The sequence below is a fragment of the Silene latifolia genome, chromosome 10 (genome assembly GCF_048544455.1).
Source record: "Silene latifolia isolate original U9 population chromosome 10, ASM4854445v1, whole genome shotgun sequence".
Taxonomy (NCBI): Eukaryota; Viridiplantae; Streptophyta; class Magnoliopsida; order Caryophyllales; family Caryophyllaceae; genus Silene; species Silene latifolia.
In genome coordinates, this window is record NC_133535.1 from 165,396,014 (window position 1) to 165,411,625 (window position 15,612).

Sequence of the window (15,612 nt, forward strand, 5' to 3'; positions counted from 1 at the left end):
TGAAAAGATGTGTTAAACAAGCAGTGTATGCTCGCTAATCTGTCTTATTAGCGGACAACGGTAAACAAATGAATAGAAGAGAGGAACGATAAAACAGGGTGTATAAAAAGAGAGAAAAGGTAATTGTGAAATCAAAGCGTCTTGTTTGTGACGGACAATATAGTCACAAGCTGAAGATGAATATTAATCCTCTCACAATAAGGCAAGTGGGAGGAAAATGGAGTACCCCATGAATAGTGTCACTTGCATATTGTGAGAGGGACACTATCCGTCTTCAACTTGTGACGGATCTGCAATGAGATTTTGTGTTGTGAAATAGAGGGAATAAGCGAATTTCCAAAATGTGGTTTCACATGACATGATGCAACAATATTTAGTTTTAATTTAATAATTGTGAAATCCGGTTTCACATGCAACAATATTTGTTGGAATTAATGAAGAAGGAAGCTTCCGTAGCAGATTATATGGATAGATGAAGTTAATTCCAACCAATAACAAACCAACCAACCAACCAATAACTCTCAAATGTGTCTGAATCGCAAATAATTTTCCACGATCAAAGCAGCCTGCAATTATGTCACATGATTCATATGGGTGGGTGTTGACAGCTCAAAGGTTGAACATCTAGACGATATATATAATAATAAAATAATGAGCAAAGAAAAAAGATGTGAACCAGAAAGTGTGACGATATAAAGGATGGATTGATGAGACTGACTTGGTAAAAGCAGATTAGATTAGAACGAAGGAGAGGTTGAAACTTGAAAAAAAAAACAATGGAGGTCCCATTTGAGAGAGATACAACAAATACTACAACGACAACAGCAACCATGGAGGTCCTAGATACTAATACAGATACAAATACTACAACAACAACAACTACGACTACAACAACAACAGAAAGCATCAAGAATATTAATAAACCATTAAGTCCCACCAGCAGTGACACCAGCAGCAATACCAGCTGTGTTTCTAATGACAACAACAACAACAACAACTTTGAGTATTTTGCAGATACATTGCCTAATCTTCATTTTCACGAGCTTCCTCCTTCTAAACCCACTCATTTAACACCAAATCTAGGTAACATTTTCCCACTATCTACCTTTTATCTTTTTTGTTTCTATTTTTGTCTGTTTAAAAAAAGTCAACTTTCAAGCTCTCATCTTATATGCTAGCTAACTCATCCAATTCCGATTTTGTGAGTCAACTTTGAAGCTCTCATATATATTATACCGTAATTGTAGATCCACAAATGACTAGTTTGGATTGAGGTTCACCTCTGGGTTATCTGTCGCTGTTACTCTTCCTAAGTTGCACCCAACTGTTACATTAATTCCTTACCTCCTTTTCTGGAAACTAAATCAATTAGACTACTTTCTTGCTTCATTCATGTACACGCATTGCTTCCTTACAATTATGACTGAGTATCACACTGCCTTTCAAGGAAAAAACATACACATTGAATATGCAACACAAGATTAATTATCAAGTAAACCAAACTCCTTCTTTTGCAATTTGTCACTGCAGGAACCAATGGCTTTTCTGTCCATCAAAATGGTACCACTGTTGTTCAGTCTGTTCTCAAAACCAATGTCGGAGATAACGAAATGGATGTCGGATCAAACACTTCTACTTTCTCTAAGACCCCAGATACTGCTGTTGGCCTCAAATATGTCGACAGTTTGTTACACGACAGCTCTAGTGGTGTCATACCCGCCGACATATATAATGCTGAAAATGGAATAGTGACTCAAAATGAAAACGGGGGTTTACAACAACCTCAACAAGGTGAACCTGAAGTTGAATATGATGTTGAAAGGGTAATACAAAAGCAGGAGACACATGATTTGATTTGTCCTAATTGTCGCACCTGTATTACCAAAAAGGTCATTCTACGCAGAAGAAAAAGGAAAATTCACGAAATTTCCCCAGCTGCAGATGCTTCTGGTTCAGGACTGGATCAATTTGGTTTGCCGGCAGTTTCTGATTATATAGCCAAAGAAACTCAGCAGCCTTCTCAAGTTGGCGCGCCTCCAGATTCACCTCTTGATGCCATTTCATGCTTCTCCTGCTTCAGCATTTTCGTCCCTAGTGGTAATGTTTTTCAAATCCATCTCACTGCTATATTGTATCGCTGCTATGTATTTCAAGCTTTATCTTCCAACATTGACCGCAAACAAGTTATTTCAACCTGATTTCTGTCCTTGGTCTATGATTGATACCTACGTTTAGGCTCAGAAGTTTAAACAACAGTTAGATGTTTTTGCCGTTGCTGCATTCTTTTCTTCAAGTTGTTGTTTTAGACCGTTAAGTATGATTATTATTGGATGGTCTATGTGTTCTATTATATACCCCAACTTCTGTCCATGAAACAGGTAAAAGCCAACAAGATACTATTCTGTATATTTTAAATGTTACACAAATTAATTTTCCTTTTGGTAGGATAAATTTTGGTTTTGGGATAAAGATAAGTTAGATGCTCTGTGTAATAATGGTTCTAAAGAAAGGGGACACAGAAGATTAAGATACTCCGGTAAGGTCCCTTTCTGACCACTGTGTTGACTTAACAGGAGAGGGATTTCTTTGCTGGAGATTCAAGCCTAAGGCAGATCTTTACCGACAGCCAGGTAACTTATCAGTGCCGGCTTTATTCAACTCCAAGCCATACATACTTGATACTACCATCAGAAACAATGATTATTTAAAAAGCCATGTCTTATGAGATTTGTCCAACTCTCGGCAACTTGCTATTACTCTATTAGTCTTTCCGAAGGCATAACCAAGCATTATTTCTCTGATTTTGCTGTTTATCGAATTGCAGAGACACTAAACAACGTTGGACAAGCTGTAGATTCCAAAACCGACAGCACAGGTATTTTACTTTCAGTAAAAAAAAGTCTTCCCTGTAACCTCATGGGATGGAGCGAGGATGCTTGGATCCTTCTAGAGTTTTGTTTGTTAGGAAGTATACTAACAAATGTGGCGAAGGGGGTGAATTTTTATCCAGTTTTTGCAGTCTTATATATCTATCTTGGAGTGGCTGTTTTTTCAATAAGGTTATATTAGTGAGTAGTGAACTCGTCAGCAATCGATATACAGGATTTTTAGAATCATGCATTTATGATAATGTAGGAAAAACTTCTGAGTGTTCGGCAAGAAATATGTATAGTGTACTAGATTTCCATGCGCTATCCTGCTCTGGACGATAATCATGTGCAAACAACTCGTCCTTGAAAGAGTTCTAACTTCTAATAATTGTTTCATTAGCAGGAACTAGTTTTCCTTTGTGGGTTGTGACCTGCTGTCAGCCAGCTGAAAGAAAGAAATCAGGTACATTATAATCAACTAGTTTTCATACTCGAAGTTCTGATAGACTTTGAGTGTATCAGTAATATGTCAAATCAGGATCTCCTTATCTTTAACAATTTCAAGTTCTTATGTTTTGGTCTGACACTCCTAGATTATGTAGATGAGACAGCAGCCACGCTTGGATCAATACATGGGACACTATCAGGAGATGGTAAATTCCATTTCCTATTTTGCTCCTCCGTAAATGGCTATCAGTTCCAGAAATAGTCTTCCCCAGTTAAAATTTTCTTAGGTGAATCGTCTTTTCTTGTTTCTTCTCTGCAGGTATAAAGGCCTCATCCAATCAGACAGAACCTCCTTTACCACCGTCTGATGGTTAGTGTCTTCACATGAATTATCAGCACAAGTTCCTCCACCTCCTCCTCAAGGCAGCAACTTTTATTCCACTCACACACTTTAGTAGTTAATTGGGTCTTTTTAATATTTGTAAATTGCAGATGTACAAGTATCATCTACCCTTGGAACTTTTGTGCCTGCGCACAGTACAGGTATGCGGGCACCTAGTAAATCGAATCTTGATATAATCTTCCACCAGTTATTTAACTAGATGAGCTACTAGTAGTTTCAAGTTTTCAACTCCTTTTGATCTGCCTTATTTAAGTAATGACGAGGCTTTATCTCCTCACTTTTCATATTCCTTTTCTTTTATCTGTTGCTACAGGCCGCCCACATATAGAGGGACCTCATTATGGTGCTGGAACGACATTACAAAATAAGCCCTTAAATCCCATAAAACCTGACGGTGGTACACATCTTCTCTCTATATACAGGATCGGCACGATCTAGTTTCTAGCAATGGAGGCTTACAACTTTATTTATTTATTTTTTGAGTCAAAAGGCTTGTAACTTTTTTTTTTCAGTCAAAAATACTTGTGACTTGTTACTCCCTCCATCCCAATTTTATTGTCCCCTCTCCCCTCAAAATTTATCTCAAAATTATTGCCTTCTTTCTAAATTTAGAATGTACTTGCACTATAAATCACTCATCCTTACTATTTTATTAGGCTTTCTTAAATCCATCCAAAATAGAAAGTAGGGCAGTATAAATGGGATGGAGGATTGGAGGGAGTATTATTTTAAAGACAAATTAAAATCTATTACCTTTTATAAAGATCATTTTAAAACTTGGTACCTTTTAAAATAGTGTTCAAAATTACAGAAGTCCAGACACATATCCAGTGAAAACAAGTTAGTTTTTCGGTCATTTAATTATCTATACCCTTTACCATGAGGAATTCTTGGTGATAAGGATAGTTTTTGAGGAGTGTTTTGGTTGCAAATTTTGATAAAATGCTTTAAAAGGCGAGTAGTAATTTTGAAAAAAATTAACTCAGAATGTAGTAAGATTGACAAAGGCCAACATTACAGGTAGCAAATCTTAATTTACTCTTATTTTAATTTGATTCAAAAGTCAAAAGGCTTGTAACCTTTTTTTTTTTTTTTTTTCTTCAGTCAAAAAGGCTTTTACGGAGCACCTTTTTTTGGGTCAAAAGGCTTGAATTTTCAATATTTTCTTAATGCAATTGTGATGATGCAGATGCCCCATCCTGTGAGACTCCATCTAATATAACAAATGATGAAGGTACACCTCTCTTTATCTCGGTCCCATCCTTTGTTTGTGTCTGGTAAAATGAGGTGCAAGAAATAATTTGATGGAAAAAGCTTCTATTTCATGCATCTCTTCTATTTTATTTTTTTTAACCGACATCATTCAGTGGCAGGATGAAGTAGTCAGGTTCTGTAGGGTCTGTTAGTTGAGCCAAGTTCTTTATCAGTGCATGCCTTTTGCATCTTTTTAATTAGTATGCCATTGAACAATCAGCCTCCTTGAGTTATGATGAACACATTAAGCCATTTGGATATTATCTCTCTCTTTCTGTACCTCTCAATTTCTCCGGAGTTGAATAGCGGAAGTTCCTTTTATCATTTTGTCAGGGAGGAAGTTTCCACTGTGGATCCTGACATGCTGCGAACCATCTATGGATGGAAAGAGGACGAGTCATCCAGCGAAGCTAGGTACAGCTTCAAAGTGACAAGCTCAAAGTTCAACCCATTTAGCTGTTGAGGAAGCATTAGATACTAACATTATGCTAGCGAAATTTGGAGACGAATTTAAGAAGCAGCTTGTCACACTCTTATTGCTATTGTATGCCTTCTTTTTTACGCAGATGGGACTGCACCACCACAGGAAGCTCCATCAGCAACATTCAACAACAAAAAATCTGACCATCCAGAGAAGCCAGGTACATTGTTGAAGTGTTGACTTCAAGAACTATTGTGCTGGTAGCTACATTTTAATTGTGTAAGAGATAGGATCATACTAGTGCACATAACTTGAGACTTTTTTTGGAGCCTCTATTTACTAACGTAAGGTCTTCTGTTTTATAAAGATAAAACTATGCTACCAAGGGAATCTTCATCAGAACCATCGGGCGGCACAGAATCTAATCATTTAGCAATGCCAGGTACAGTGTTAAATTGCTGATTCAAACCCTTCTCATCCATTGAAGAAACATTAGAGATAGTAAACACATCGATGTTTTGGTAGTATAGGCGGTAGCATACCGTATATTTAACGATAAATATGTTAGAGGCAGCTTAACGTTGTCTTTTTGCTAGTTTTAAGGCCTTCTGTTTTACGCAGATGGAGCTGTACCACAAATGGAATCTCCATCACTGTCAGAATCATCTGGCGAAACCATGCCTCCTTTAACCCCATCAGATGGTAAATTTCATCTTTTGCTTAGCTCAAAACAACTTATTCTCGCTTGACATCTGCGATAGTTAATTACACACTCGACTGATAACAGAGTGAGGTTTGTAAATAGTAATTTTATCGGTTAAAGACTTAAAAGGTAATTCTTCTTCATTGGAATTCTGCAGATAATCCAGTACCTCCCTTCAAGCCTAAATATCCAGCAATATTTGTTCCAGGTACAACCAGTTTTCCTTTCTCATTCTCTCCGGCTCGTTTGTGTCAATTAATTATAGCATGTTTTATTTCCTGCTAATTATTTTTTCTAACGATTTAGGCACATCATCACCATTTAAGCCCATTACTACAACAAAACCTGTCAATGGTAATCTCTGCTCAATAAGTAGAAATGATACATTTCTGCATTATTTTACTTAAAGGCTCCCATTTGTTCCTCTTACTATGCAGACATCCATGGACCACCACAGACAGAATCTCCTGCTGGATCAGGCAGTGGTAACTCTCTCTTTTGTATGTCCCCTCAATCTCGATATGGCATATCCAGGCGTGCGTATATGCCTATAGATTATGATGCAAGTGGACTCTGTATATGAGTCTTAGTCCAAGGTTTCCTTACGTTACTACAAATGGAAGGAGCTTGTATCTGACTTTCGGAAATCTAAATGTTATCATTACATCCCTGTAGGAATCTGTAGAAATTGTATAATTGAAACCTTAATTTTATCATGAGGGTAAAAGCCATCATATATTTATAGTACAAGAGATTGTATCCTAGTTTCCATAAAACAAAGTATATGGAGTAATGGAACGGAATAGGAAACTAATAACTAAACGGAATAGGAGACTTTTCCTAAAGCTAGAACAAGATACGATAATAGAATAAACTACTATTCTATTTCCTTAACAGAATCAACAACATATTTACTGTAAGATCTACTACTTTCGTCTATAAACACTAACATGAATTCCGCTTATCTGGTTCCTTTTTGGAAGACCAAATTTTAATTTAATATTTACGCAGCGGATTTTGTAGTTAAAAATATGTATTTTCATGAAAGGATTAAAGGGATACTAATGCTGTACCAACTACCAACATTTCCGTAAGCATGTGATTCCAGTTGTTGTTTAATATTGAGCTCTAGTATGATTTATTTTTACATGATCTGAAGTTATTTATTTCATTCATTTCGTCTTCCTGCCATTTTTGTTTCTTTACTTCACAAGTGGTCAGATCTGTGAAACAAATTGTACACCTAGTAAATATGAAAAACACATTATATGTAATCCTCAAAATTTTACTACATTACAGCTGTTTTGCCAATGCCTCCTAAACCGCAACCTCCAGTAATACCACCAGATGCACATGGAGGAGAGTTGGAGGTCGATGTTGAAACTGGACTTGCACGCGAACCTTCTAGACCTGGAGTGTCCGGGCTGGATATAGTTAAAGCAATTGTGTATGGTGGTCTTCTTGAATCCATTACTAGCTTAAGTGTCATAACATCTGCTGCGGGTGGAGACGCTACTACATGTAAGTTGGTCTCTCATTACACTTTATTGCTCACCGATGTTGGTAGTCTTGCAAATAATAAGTTCATAGATATGGAAATTTCCACTTTGGTAGGTGCCCTGAGCTCTTAGCTAATTCCATTTTGGTATCCTAAATTGAGTTTATTTAACTTTGGTGGCCAAAGCTTGAGTTATTTTCCACTTTGGTGACCCAAAATATAATATCCTACTTAAGGCCATCAAACCGCGAGAGTTTCCAAACCTGAGGTGACCAAAGTGGGAAAAATCTGACACAAAAATGGAATTAGCCCAGACCTCAGTCAGGGCTCATGATACCTAATTGGAAATTTCCCTAAATGTTGTTGTCACATGGTTTAACATTCAAAGTATTTGGAAGACTAGTTAGTAGATCTATGCTGCTGTTCGAGTTCACTATTCAGATTCTTCCTGTTGTTACTCATTCCCTATCTTGTGTTGCAGTAAACATTGTAGCTTTGGGACTAGCAAACGTATTTGGGGGACTTGTTGTTCTTGTTCACAATGTAAGTCAAAAAATTCTTTTTCAATACACTATGGTGCTGGGCTTCTTAATCATGAACAAGAACTCAAGTCTTGTATTAATGCATATGACTGACTCGGTTCTGAGTTTGATCATGCAGCTTAGGTTGCTGAAACATGAGCATGCGACAGAGCATTATGAAGCCCAGTTAGGTCGACCAGGACATTATATGCTCCATGCAGTAGTTGCCATCATATCATACCTTGTATTTGGCCTAATGTCACCCATCATTTACGGGTTTTCCTTCCGCAAAAGCGATAACAAGGACTACAAACTGGCGACACTGGCAGCTGCTGCTCTTGCATGCATCACACTTCTTTCTGCAGCCAAGGCATACGTCCGAAATCCTCCAAAAGGATACATCAAAACAGTGTTTTACTATGTCAGCCTCGGGTTTATGGTGTCAGGGCTTGGATATGTTGCAGGGGATGCCATCAACATGCTACTCAAGAAGCTTGGCGTCTTTGATCCGAGAGCTCCATCTGATGTGCCTGTGCTAGCAGCTGGGGTTATGAATGCGGGGTGGTCATATTATTGATTTTCTACTATTTACCGTATTTTACAAACTACCACCTTGTATTGTGTTTATTATAACTTACCACCTACATTACACGATATATATCCAATCTACCACCGTATTTCATTCCCGATCATCAATTTACTTAAGTCCCGACTCGTTAAGTTAATAAGCTATAAAATGACTAAAATACCCTTACTTTAATTTACTTAAAACCCTCGCTACCCTCTAATTAAAAGTCTTTGAACCCAAAATACAATCAATATCAAATTAAGTCAAATTAATAAAACCTTGAGCGGAATAGTGAAGAAGAAGAAGATGAAGACTTCCTGGAAGCTGTTTGGATTCAATTGTTGGCCAATGTAATATGGCTTCCAACTCTTTCTTGCTAGTAACAGAAACCCGAAGCTGTTTGGAGTCAAAATGTCAGGTACTAACTAGAGCACAAATACTACTAGGGGTTCTAAGATGCCACTCTAGTCCAGAGTTATTAAATTTCCGAGATTACTGATGGTGTCTGGAACAACTTGTTTATCCTAAATATGCCTTTTGGGAGGGAGGGTGTTACTTGTTCTGATCAAGACTCTGACAAGTTTGAAATGCTCATGTATTGGTTTGGTTCCAAACTCAGACTCAAGGTTTAACTGGAAATAATAATGCTTTGCCTCATACTCCATCTTCTCCAAACTCTACATAACATCGGAGATTACAACTTGTTGTCGGGTATTTGTTTTCTTCTTTTGTTTGCTTTTATAATTGTAGCTGTGAGTGAATGTGACATCAAGTCTCTCCATCTTCTCTCTAATTTTGCACCTTTCTCTTCTAATAACTCCATGCTCACCTAGTAACTAACTAACTAACTATGCACTAATAGTATTTATTAATAATTCAATTTAATACATACACCTTGGAAATTAAACTGGAGGAAAAAAGACTACCAATAGTGTTTGAGCAACTTCGCAATGATCAATAACAATGTCTATTGGTTTGCATATATTCCTATGCTAACTCTTTACCTTCCACTTCCTACCTTCCTTTAAAATCACTTGCCATTCCTCTCATATTTTGCACTATATTCTGCCTTTCCCTCAAAATTACTCCCTAACAGTTTTATATTTGGAGTTGGAGGTTTACAAAAATTTCTGAAATGTTTACTAGTGGAAACAAAACCGAAACCACTAACACAAGCTTACCAGAACTGGTGTTCTCGTGGTCGCTTCGTGACATACTCAACAAAAATCTATACAAGGACAAGGCACTGCACCCTTCCTTCCTTCCTCTATAAATCTTTTCCATATTTTTTAGCATTAAGTTTCGGGTTTCAGTAACTACTAGAGTATATCCTATAAAAATAACCCATTTCTTTTCCATTTTACTCTGTAGCGTCCAGTACATGTTAATTTTCTCATACAGTATCATTTTGTGATTAAAAAAGGTTAACTAATTATCTGATCACTGATTCACTGTATACAACAGGTGAAGCGGATACCAGAGATGTTCTCATCACAGGCAGCGTATACAAGATCATTTAAGCTTCCGCTTCTGGAAGAAACTCGTGCTAGTTTATGCTCTGGAATGGAATCTGTAGGTCATGCCCCTGCTTGTGAGATCACAAGAATCGATTTTTCTAAACATCATAAGCCCCCCAAGGAGTTATACTATAACATTCTCACCAAAAAGATAACAGATTTTAGGAACAATGGTGGCCATTATGAGCCAGAAGCTGGGGATCTCCTTGCTTTGACAAACACAAAGCCAAGGAGGATTGAAGATTTGATTAATAAGCCTGGTGGTGAATCTTTGATAATCGCCTTGGTGTCGCCCACTGATGATAATTCTGACATGACTCGGGTACTGTTATCCAAGGATGTTAGCGCACAACTGCGGCCAAGGATTGATAAGCCACTCATTCGTGTATTTGCGACTTACTTAGCCAACCTCATAACAAATATGAGGATATGGAAAGCACTCAATCCCGATCCTCTAGTGACCATGAATTTAATTCCAGAGATTCTCAGACCTATCCCTCAAGCTAAGTAAGATTTCTTATATTGCACATGCGTCTCTCTGTGTGTTTCATCTTTTGTTTTATTCTGTTTGCAATTTTTATTTACAGACAGGGGTGGTGGACTGTATTGATTGCTTCTCTGAAGAGAACATCATGATATTGGATAACAACTTGCGAGAAGCCATCGAGTCTTTCGGATTACATGAGTCTCAGAGAGATGATGTGTTTAGCAGCATTGGGATGAGAAAATGCTTACACAAAAGAAGCAGAGTGAAGTTTATATGGGGTCCTCCTGGAACAGGAAAGACAAAAACAGTGGCTTCTATATTGTATTCTCTTTTCAGATTAAAATGCAGGACATTAGCTTGTGCTCCAACCAACATCGTTGTTCTGAAAGTTGCTCTAAGGCTAATGGGGCTGTTAACAGATTCTCTCAAATATGATACTTACGGCTTGGGTGATATCCTTCTGTTTGGAAATGGGGACAGGATGAAGGTGGATCATCATAATGAGCTCCTGTATGTATTTCTGGACTACAGAGCTCAAGTACTCAATAAATGTCTATCCCCCTTTGATGGTTGGAAGCCTACTTTGGATTCAATGATATCTTTGCTTCAAGAGCCTAAAGAGCAGTACCTTTCATATTTGAGAAACAAGGGGAGCCTTAATGAAGATTCAGAATCAGACTCGAGCCAAAGTGAAGATGGCAATGAGACAGATGATAATGGCATTGGAGATGTCACTTATATAAAAGGTAAGACCTTGAAAAGGAATGCTAGAAAGCATTGGAAAAATGTTATTGATCAATCTTTGAAAGCAAGCAACCAGACAACCGATCATCATAAAGATAGTCAAACTGACGAGGTAATCACATTTGAAGAGTTTGTCCGAAAGAGATTTTATTCTCTTGGAGATCGCATGGATTTCTTGATGAAAGGGCTTTACACACATCTTCCAACATCATTCATCGCACTGGACGTTGTCAGAAGAATGATCTCTCTCCTCGATTTGCTTAAAATACTAAAAACCACTACGCAAAATTCTGATCATGCCTCTAGACTGACGATGAAAAGAGGGCAGTTCCTTGAGATCCTTAAGTCTCTGCCTGACCAGTTTGAACTTCCTATTACAGTCTTCACTGGCATACAGTCAGTCAAGAATTTCTGTCTGATGAATGCAAGTTTGATTTTTTGCACCGCCTCAAGTTCTGCTAAAATGCAGACTGAGGGAATGAAGCCAGTTGAAATGTTAATAATTGACGAAGCTGCACAACTTAAAGAATGCGAGTCCCTGATTCCCTTGCAGATTCCTGGTCTAAGCAATGCAATTTTTATAGGTGATGATAGACAACTGCCAGCAATGGTACAGAGTAAGGTAAGAGCTTGATTGGAATACTTGTTATTCTTACATACTTTCTCCATTATTGTCCGTCCACTTAATCATCACTTTATTGTTTCAGATTGCAGATAATGCTGATTTTGGAAGGAGCCTGTTTGAAAGGCTTTCAAAATTGGGTCAAAAGAAGCATCTTCTTAAAGTTCAGTACAGGATGCATCCTTCCATCAGTTTATTTCCAAATAACAACTTCTATCAAAAGCAGATTGTCGATGCAGCAAATGTGAAAGAAAAAGGTTACAACAAGGCATTTCTTGTGGAGAAAATGTATGGATCCTACTCTTTCATCAATGTGTCCGGTGGAAAAGAGAATTTCGACAAAGGTCACAGTCCGAGAAACTTGGTGGAGGCAGCTGTTGTAGATCAGATTATCAAAAAGCTCTACAAAAGTAAGACCTGGCCTTATTTTTGTTTTACGAAATTCATTTTACCTTGTAATACAGTGAGAAAACTGAATTTTGTATATTTAAATCTGTTTTTGGATATATAGAGTATTGCATCACGAAACAGAAAGTCAGTGTGGGAGTAATATCACCTTATAAGGGACAAGTGGGCCTGATACATGAAAACACAGGGAAGAGATATGCCAAGTGCGACAAAAACGAATTTTGTGTCAGTGTTAGATCTGTGGACGGGTTTCAAGGAGGAGAGGAGGATATCATAATAATCTCAACTGTCAGAAGCAATGGAAATGGATCTGTAGGCTTCTTATCTAACCATCAAAGAACAAATGTAGCACTAACTAGAGCAAGGTAAGACGACTAAAAGTCCCAAGTTTGATGACAACTGATAGAAGATTTACTTGACTATGAAGTTTGTTGCGTTTTTGTGTAGGCACTGCCTCTGGGTGATAGGGAATGCGACAACTCTGACGAATAGTGGAACTGTGTGGAAAGATCTTGTGAACGATGCTAAAACACGAGGGTGTTTCTATGAAGCAGACGAGGATGAAGAGGTTGAACATGCTATTCACACTGAGAATGAGACTGTAGACACTTTGTCACGCGAGTTAGCTGCTATAAATATAAGAGGTGGCCGAGGCGTCTCCAAATTTAACATATAGGTGACACTTGTACTGTTCTGGTTACAAAACCCTCGTTAAGAACATCAGCTTCAATATTTTTGTCATCGGGATTGACTTTGTATTTTCGGAATTTAGAATAATAACCGTTTCTGTTTTAGGTTATTCAATAGTTTTACATGTTATGCTGTTACAACTTGCAAAGTTGCAATGGAGTACTCGGTACATGATGATGTGAGCTCATCGCTATTTAGATGAAACTGAATATTGACTAGTAAACCAAATGGCATAGCTGGTTTAGATCACAATTATGAATTATGATAACTTTGCATAGTAATGTAATGTAATGTTGACAAATAAACGAAATGGTAACCCTAAAATTATGATTTTAACATTTTTGTAGATGAAAGATGTGACTTTAGGTGACTAGTAATGAGCAAAATAAGGCATGTATGTACTCTTGCAAGCACAAAGAGCTACTTGGATGATTCTCCACATCTCATCAAGGACAGAATACACATCATAGTTCGGTCCAATAAGAGTGCACTGCCCACTGTCTAAGGCCCACGCCTATTTGTCTGCACCATAATTATAGATAAATGTATGTATGCCCGTCTTAAAGTTAAGATTGGTCAAATAATACCACATTTTGGTAATAAAGATATAACTTTTGGTATTTTTTAATATGTATTTGATCAGTTTTAAGCTTAAAATGAATGATGTCAATCTTAAATGAGAATTTGTGTAATCTTAATGAGTCCATTTTCGAAATAATAGTCAAAAATAAAATATTTGTCGTTTTGGGTCGGTTTTGAAAATATTTGTCAAAATGGTGTCCACGTAGGCTCGGGATTTCTAGACCTGAAACACGCCACTAGTAGTGGCGTGTCTTTACAACAATTTTTTTCCACAACTGACTGAACTTTAAAAAAAAAAAAAAAAAAAAAAAAAAAAAAAAAAAAAAAAAAAATTAATAAGACACGCCATTAGGGGTGGCGTGTTTCCCCTCCGAAACCCGCCATTCCCAATGGCGTGTTTGTTTTAGTCCATTTTTTAATGAAGTTTCTTTCCATACTCATTATAAACACGCCATTGGTAGTGGCGTGTTTTAGGTCCAGAAATCCCGAGCCTACGTGGACACCATTTTGACAAATATTTTCAAAACCGACCCAAAACGACCAATATTTTATTTTTGACCATTATTTCAAAAATGGATTCAATCTTAATCTATTATTACTTGGGTTATACATTTACATTTCAGATAAGGTTTATAATATGTGCGCCCTCTCATATTTTCAGATCAGAATAAAATAGGGAGCAACCTGTATAGACAAAAGCATGGCATTCACAGAAAAGGAGGAAGGTCTGGTGAAAGAATCATGGGAGATTCTGAAGCAAAATATTCCAGAAAATAGCCTTCGATTCTTTACAATGTAAGCAACAACTTTTTACCAACTCATATGATTGATTGATTGATTTGATTTGAGTGAAATAATTTGTTAGTAATTATTTTGTAGAATATTGGAGATAGCACCTGCAGCCAAAGATTTATTCTCATTTCTAAGAGATTCCAATGAAATCCCACAAAACAATCCCAAGCTCAAAGCTCATGCTGTCAAGGTTTTCAAAATGGTGAGATTTATTCAATTACTTGTTTTAATTTACATCAAGAATCTATCAAAGTGATACTCGTAGTTAATATCGCAAATGGTTGGTTATAAATGACTTAAATTCTTCTTTTTATTTATCTTATCCAACAATCTACGCCAGTTAACCAATTTTGTAGCACAAATTCTCAAAGAAATACTCTCGTATAAAATAAAATAAAATAAAATCGTTGTTAAAAAAAACAAACCAACTTAACAGAGGGCAATCACCACGGTGATTAGTGGAGATTAAAACCCGAATTCCACCAGTTTCATATTGGAAGGTAGGCTCAATAAGAATAAATCTGCAGACATGTGAATCAGCAATTCAACTACGAGAGAAAGGTCAAGTGGTGGTTGGAGAAACAACCCTCAAGTACTTGGGAGCTCTTCATTTAAAGAGTGGGGTGGCTGATCCCCATTTTGAGGTACTCTATAATTTCACTCAAATTTAAGTCCGAGGCAAACCCTAAACAAGCACGCACTAATGAATTATAGGGTGAAATAGGTGGTGAAAGAAGTGCTACTAAAGACAGTAGAAGAAGCAGTTGGAGATAAATGGAGCGTGGAAACAAAAGATGCTTGGAGTGCCGCCTATGATCAGCTGGCTGCTGCTATTAAGGCTGAGATGAAGGCCGAAGAGACCTCTTAATTCAACATTATCATCATGTTTTGATTTAGTTTGTGCTTTTGATGAGTATTTATTGTCCATGTTTTGTAAACTTGATTTCTAGTTTGTAATTCAATGCAAAACCCTTATTTGGATGGATACACAAGGAGGAGGAAAGGGTATTGGCTCACACCAGAAGTTTCTGTTTCGAAAAGAAGCAGCCCTTATTTGGATACACAATGAGAAAAGGGGATGGGGG

At 37.2% G+C, this 15,612-nt stretch overlaps 3 protein-coding genes across 20 annotated transcripts; all 3 read left to right on the forward strand.

Annotated features, from left to right (window-relative positions):
* Positions 1–456: 456 nt before the first annotated feature.
* On the forward strand, positions 457–8,813 carry LOC141606909 (membrane protein of ER body-like protein). Of its 18 annotated transcripts, none has more exons than XM_074426275.1 (20): positions 465–1,083; positions 1,531–2,097; positions 2,574–2,630; positions 2,825–2,875; positions 3,274–3,333; positions 3,464–3,523; positions 3,637–3,687; positions 3,810–3,860; positions 4,034–4,117; positions 4,910–4,954; positions 5,308–5,388; positions 5,541–5,615; positions 5,763–5,837; positions 5,999–6,097; positions 6,256–6,306; positions 6,405–6,452; positions 6,536–6,583; positions 7,398–7,619; positions 8,078–8,139; positions 8,257–8,813. In XM_074426275.1, the coding sequence occupies exons 1-20, from the start codon at positions 777–779 to the stop codon at positions 8,692–8,694; spliced, it is 2,532 nt and encodes an 843-aa protein (XP_074282376.1). In that variant the 5' UTR covers positions 465–776; the 3' UTR covers positions 8,695–8,813. The 18 variants fall into 18 exon arrangements, with proteins under 18 accessions (XP_074282389.1, XP_074282376.1, XP_074282384.1 ...); XM_074426273.1 differs by having other exon boundaries at positions 530–1,083; positions 3,271–3,333; XM_074426269.1 differs by having other exon boundaries at positions 666–1,083; positions 3,271–3,333; positions 6,536–6,598.
* A 483-nt stretch (positions 8,814–9,296) lies between these two features.
* On the forward strand, positions 9,297–13,262 carry LOC141606907 (uncharacterized). Its single transcript, XM_074426268.1, has 6 exons — positions 9,297–9,396; positions 10,150–10,704; positions 10,790–12,055; positions 12,141–12,465; positions 12,567–12,828; positions 12,911–13,262. Exons 2-6 carry the CDS (start codon positions 10,168–10,170, stop codon positions 13,137–13,139), a joined length of 2,619 nt encoding a protein of 872 aa, XP_074282369.1. The 5' UTR covers positions 9,297–9,396; positions 10,150–10,167; the 3' UTR covers positions 13,140–13,262.
* A 1,082-nt stretch (positions 13,263–14,344) lies between these two features.
* On the forward strand, positions 14,345–15,543 carry LOC141606912 (anaerobic nitrite reductase HB2). The gene is made up of 4 exons (XM_074426298.1): positions 14,345–14,530; positions 14,615–14,729; positions 15,055–15,171; positions 15,252–15,543. Exons 1-4 carry the CDS (start codon positions 14,436–14,438, stop codon positions 15,393–15,395), a joined length of 471 nt encoding a protein of 156 aa, XP_074282399.1. The 5' UTR covers positions 14,345–14,435; the 3' UTR covers positions 15,396–15,543.
* The last annotated feature ends 69 nt before the right edge of the window (positions 15,544–15,612 follow it).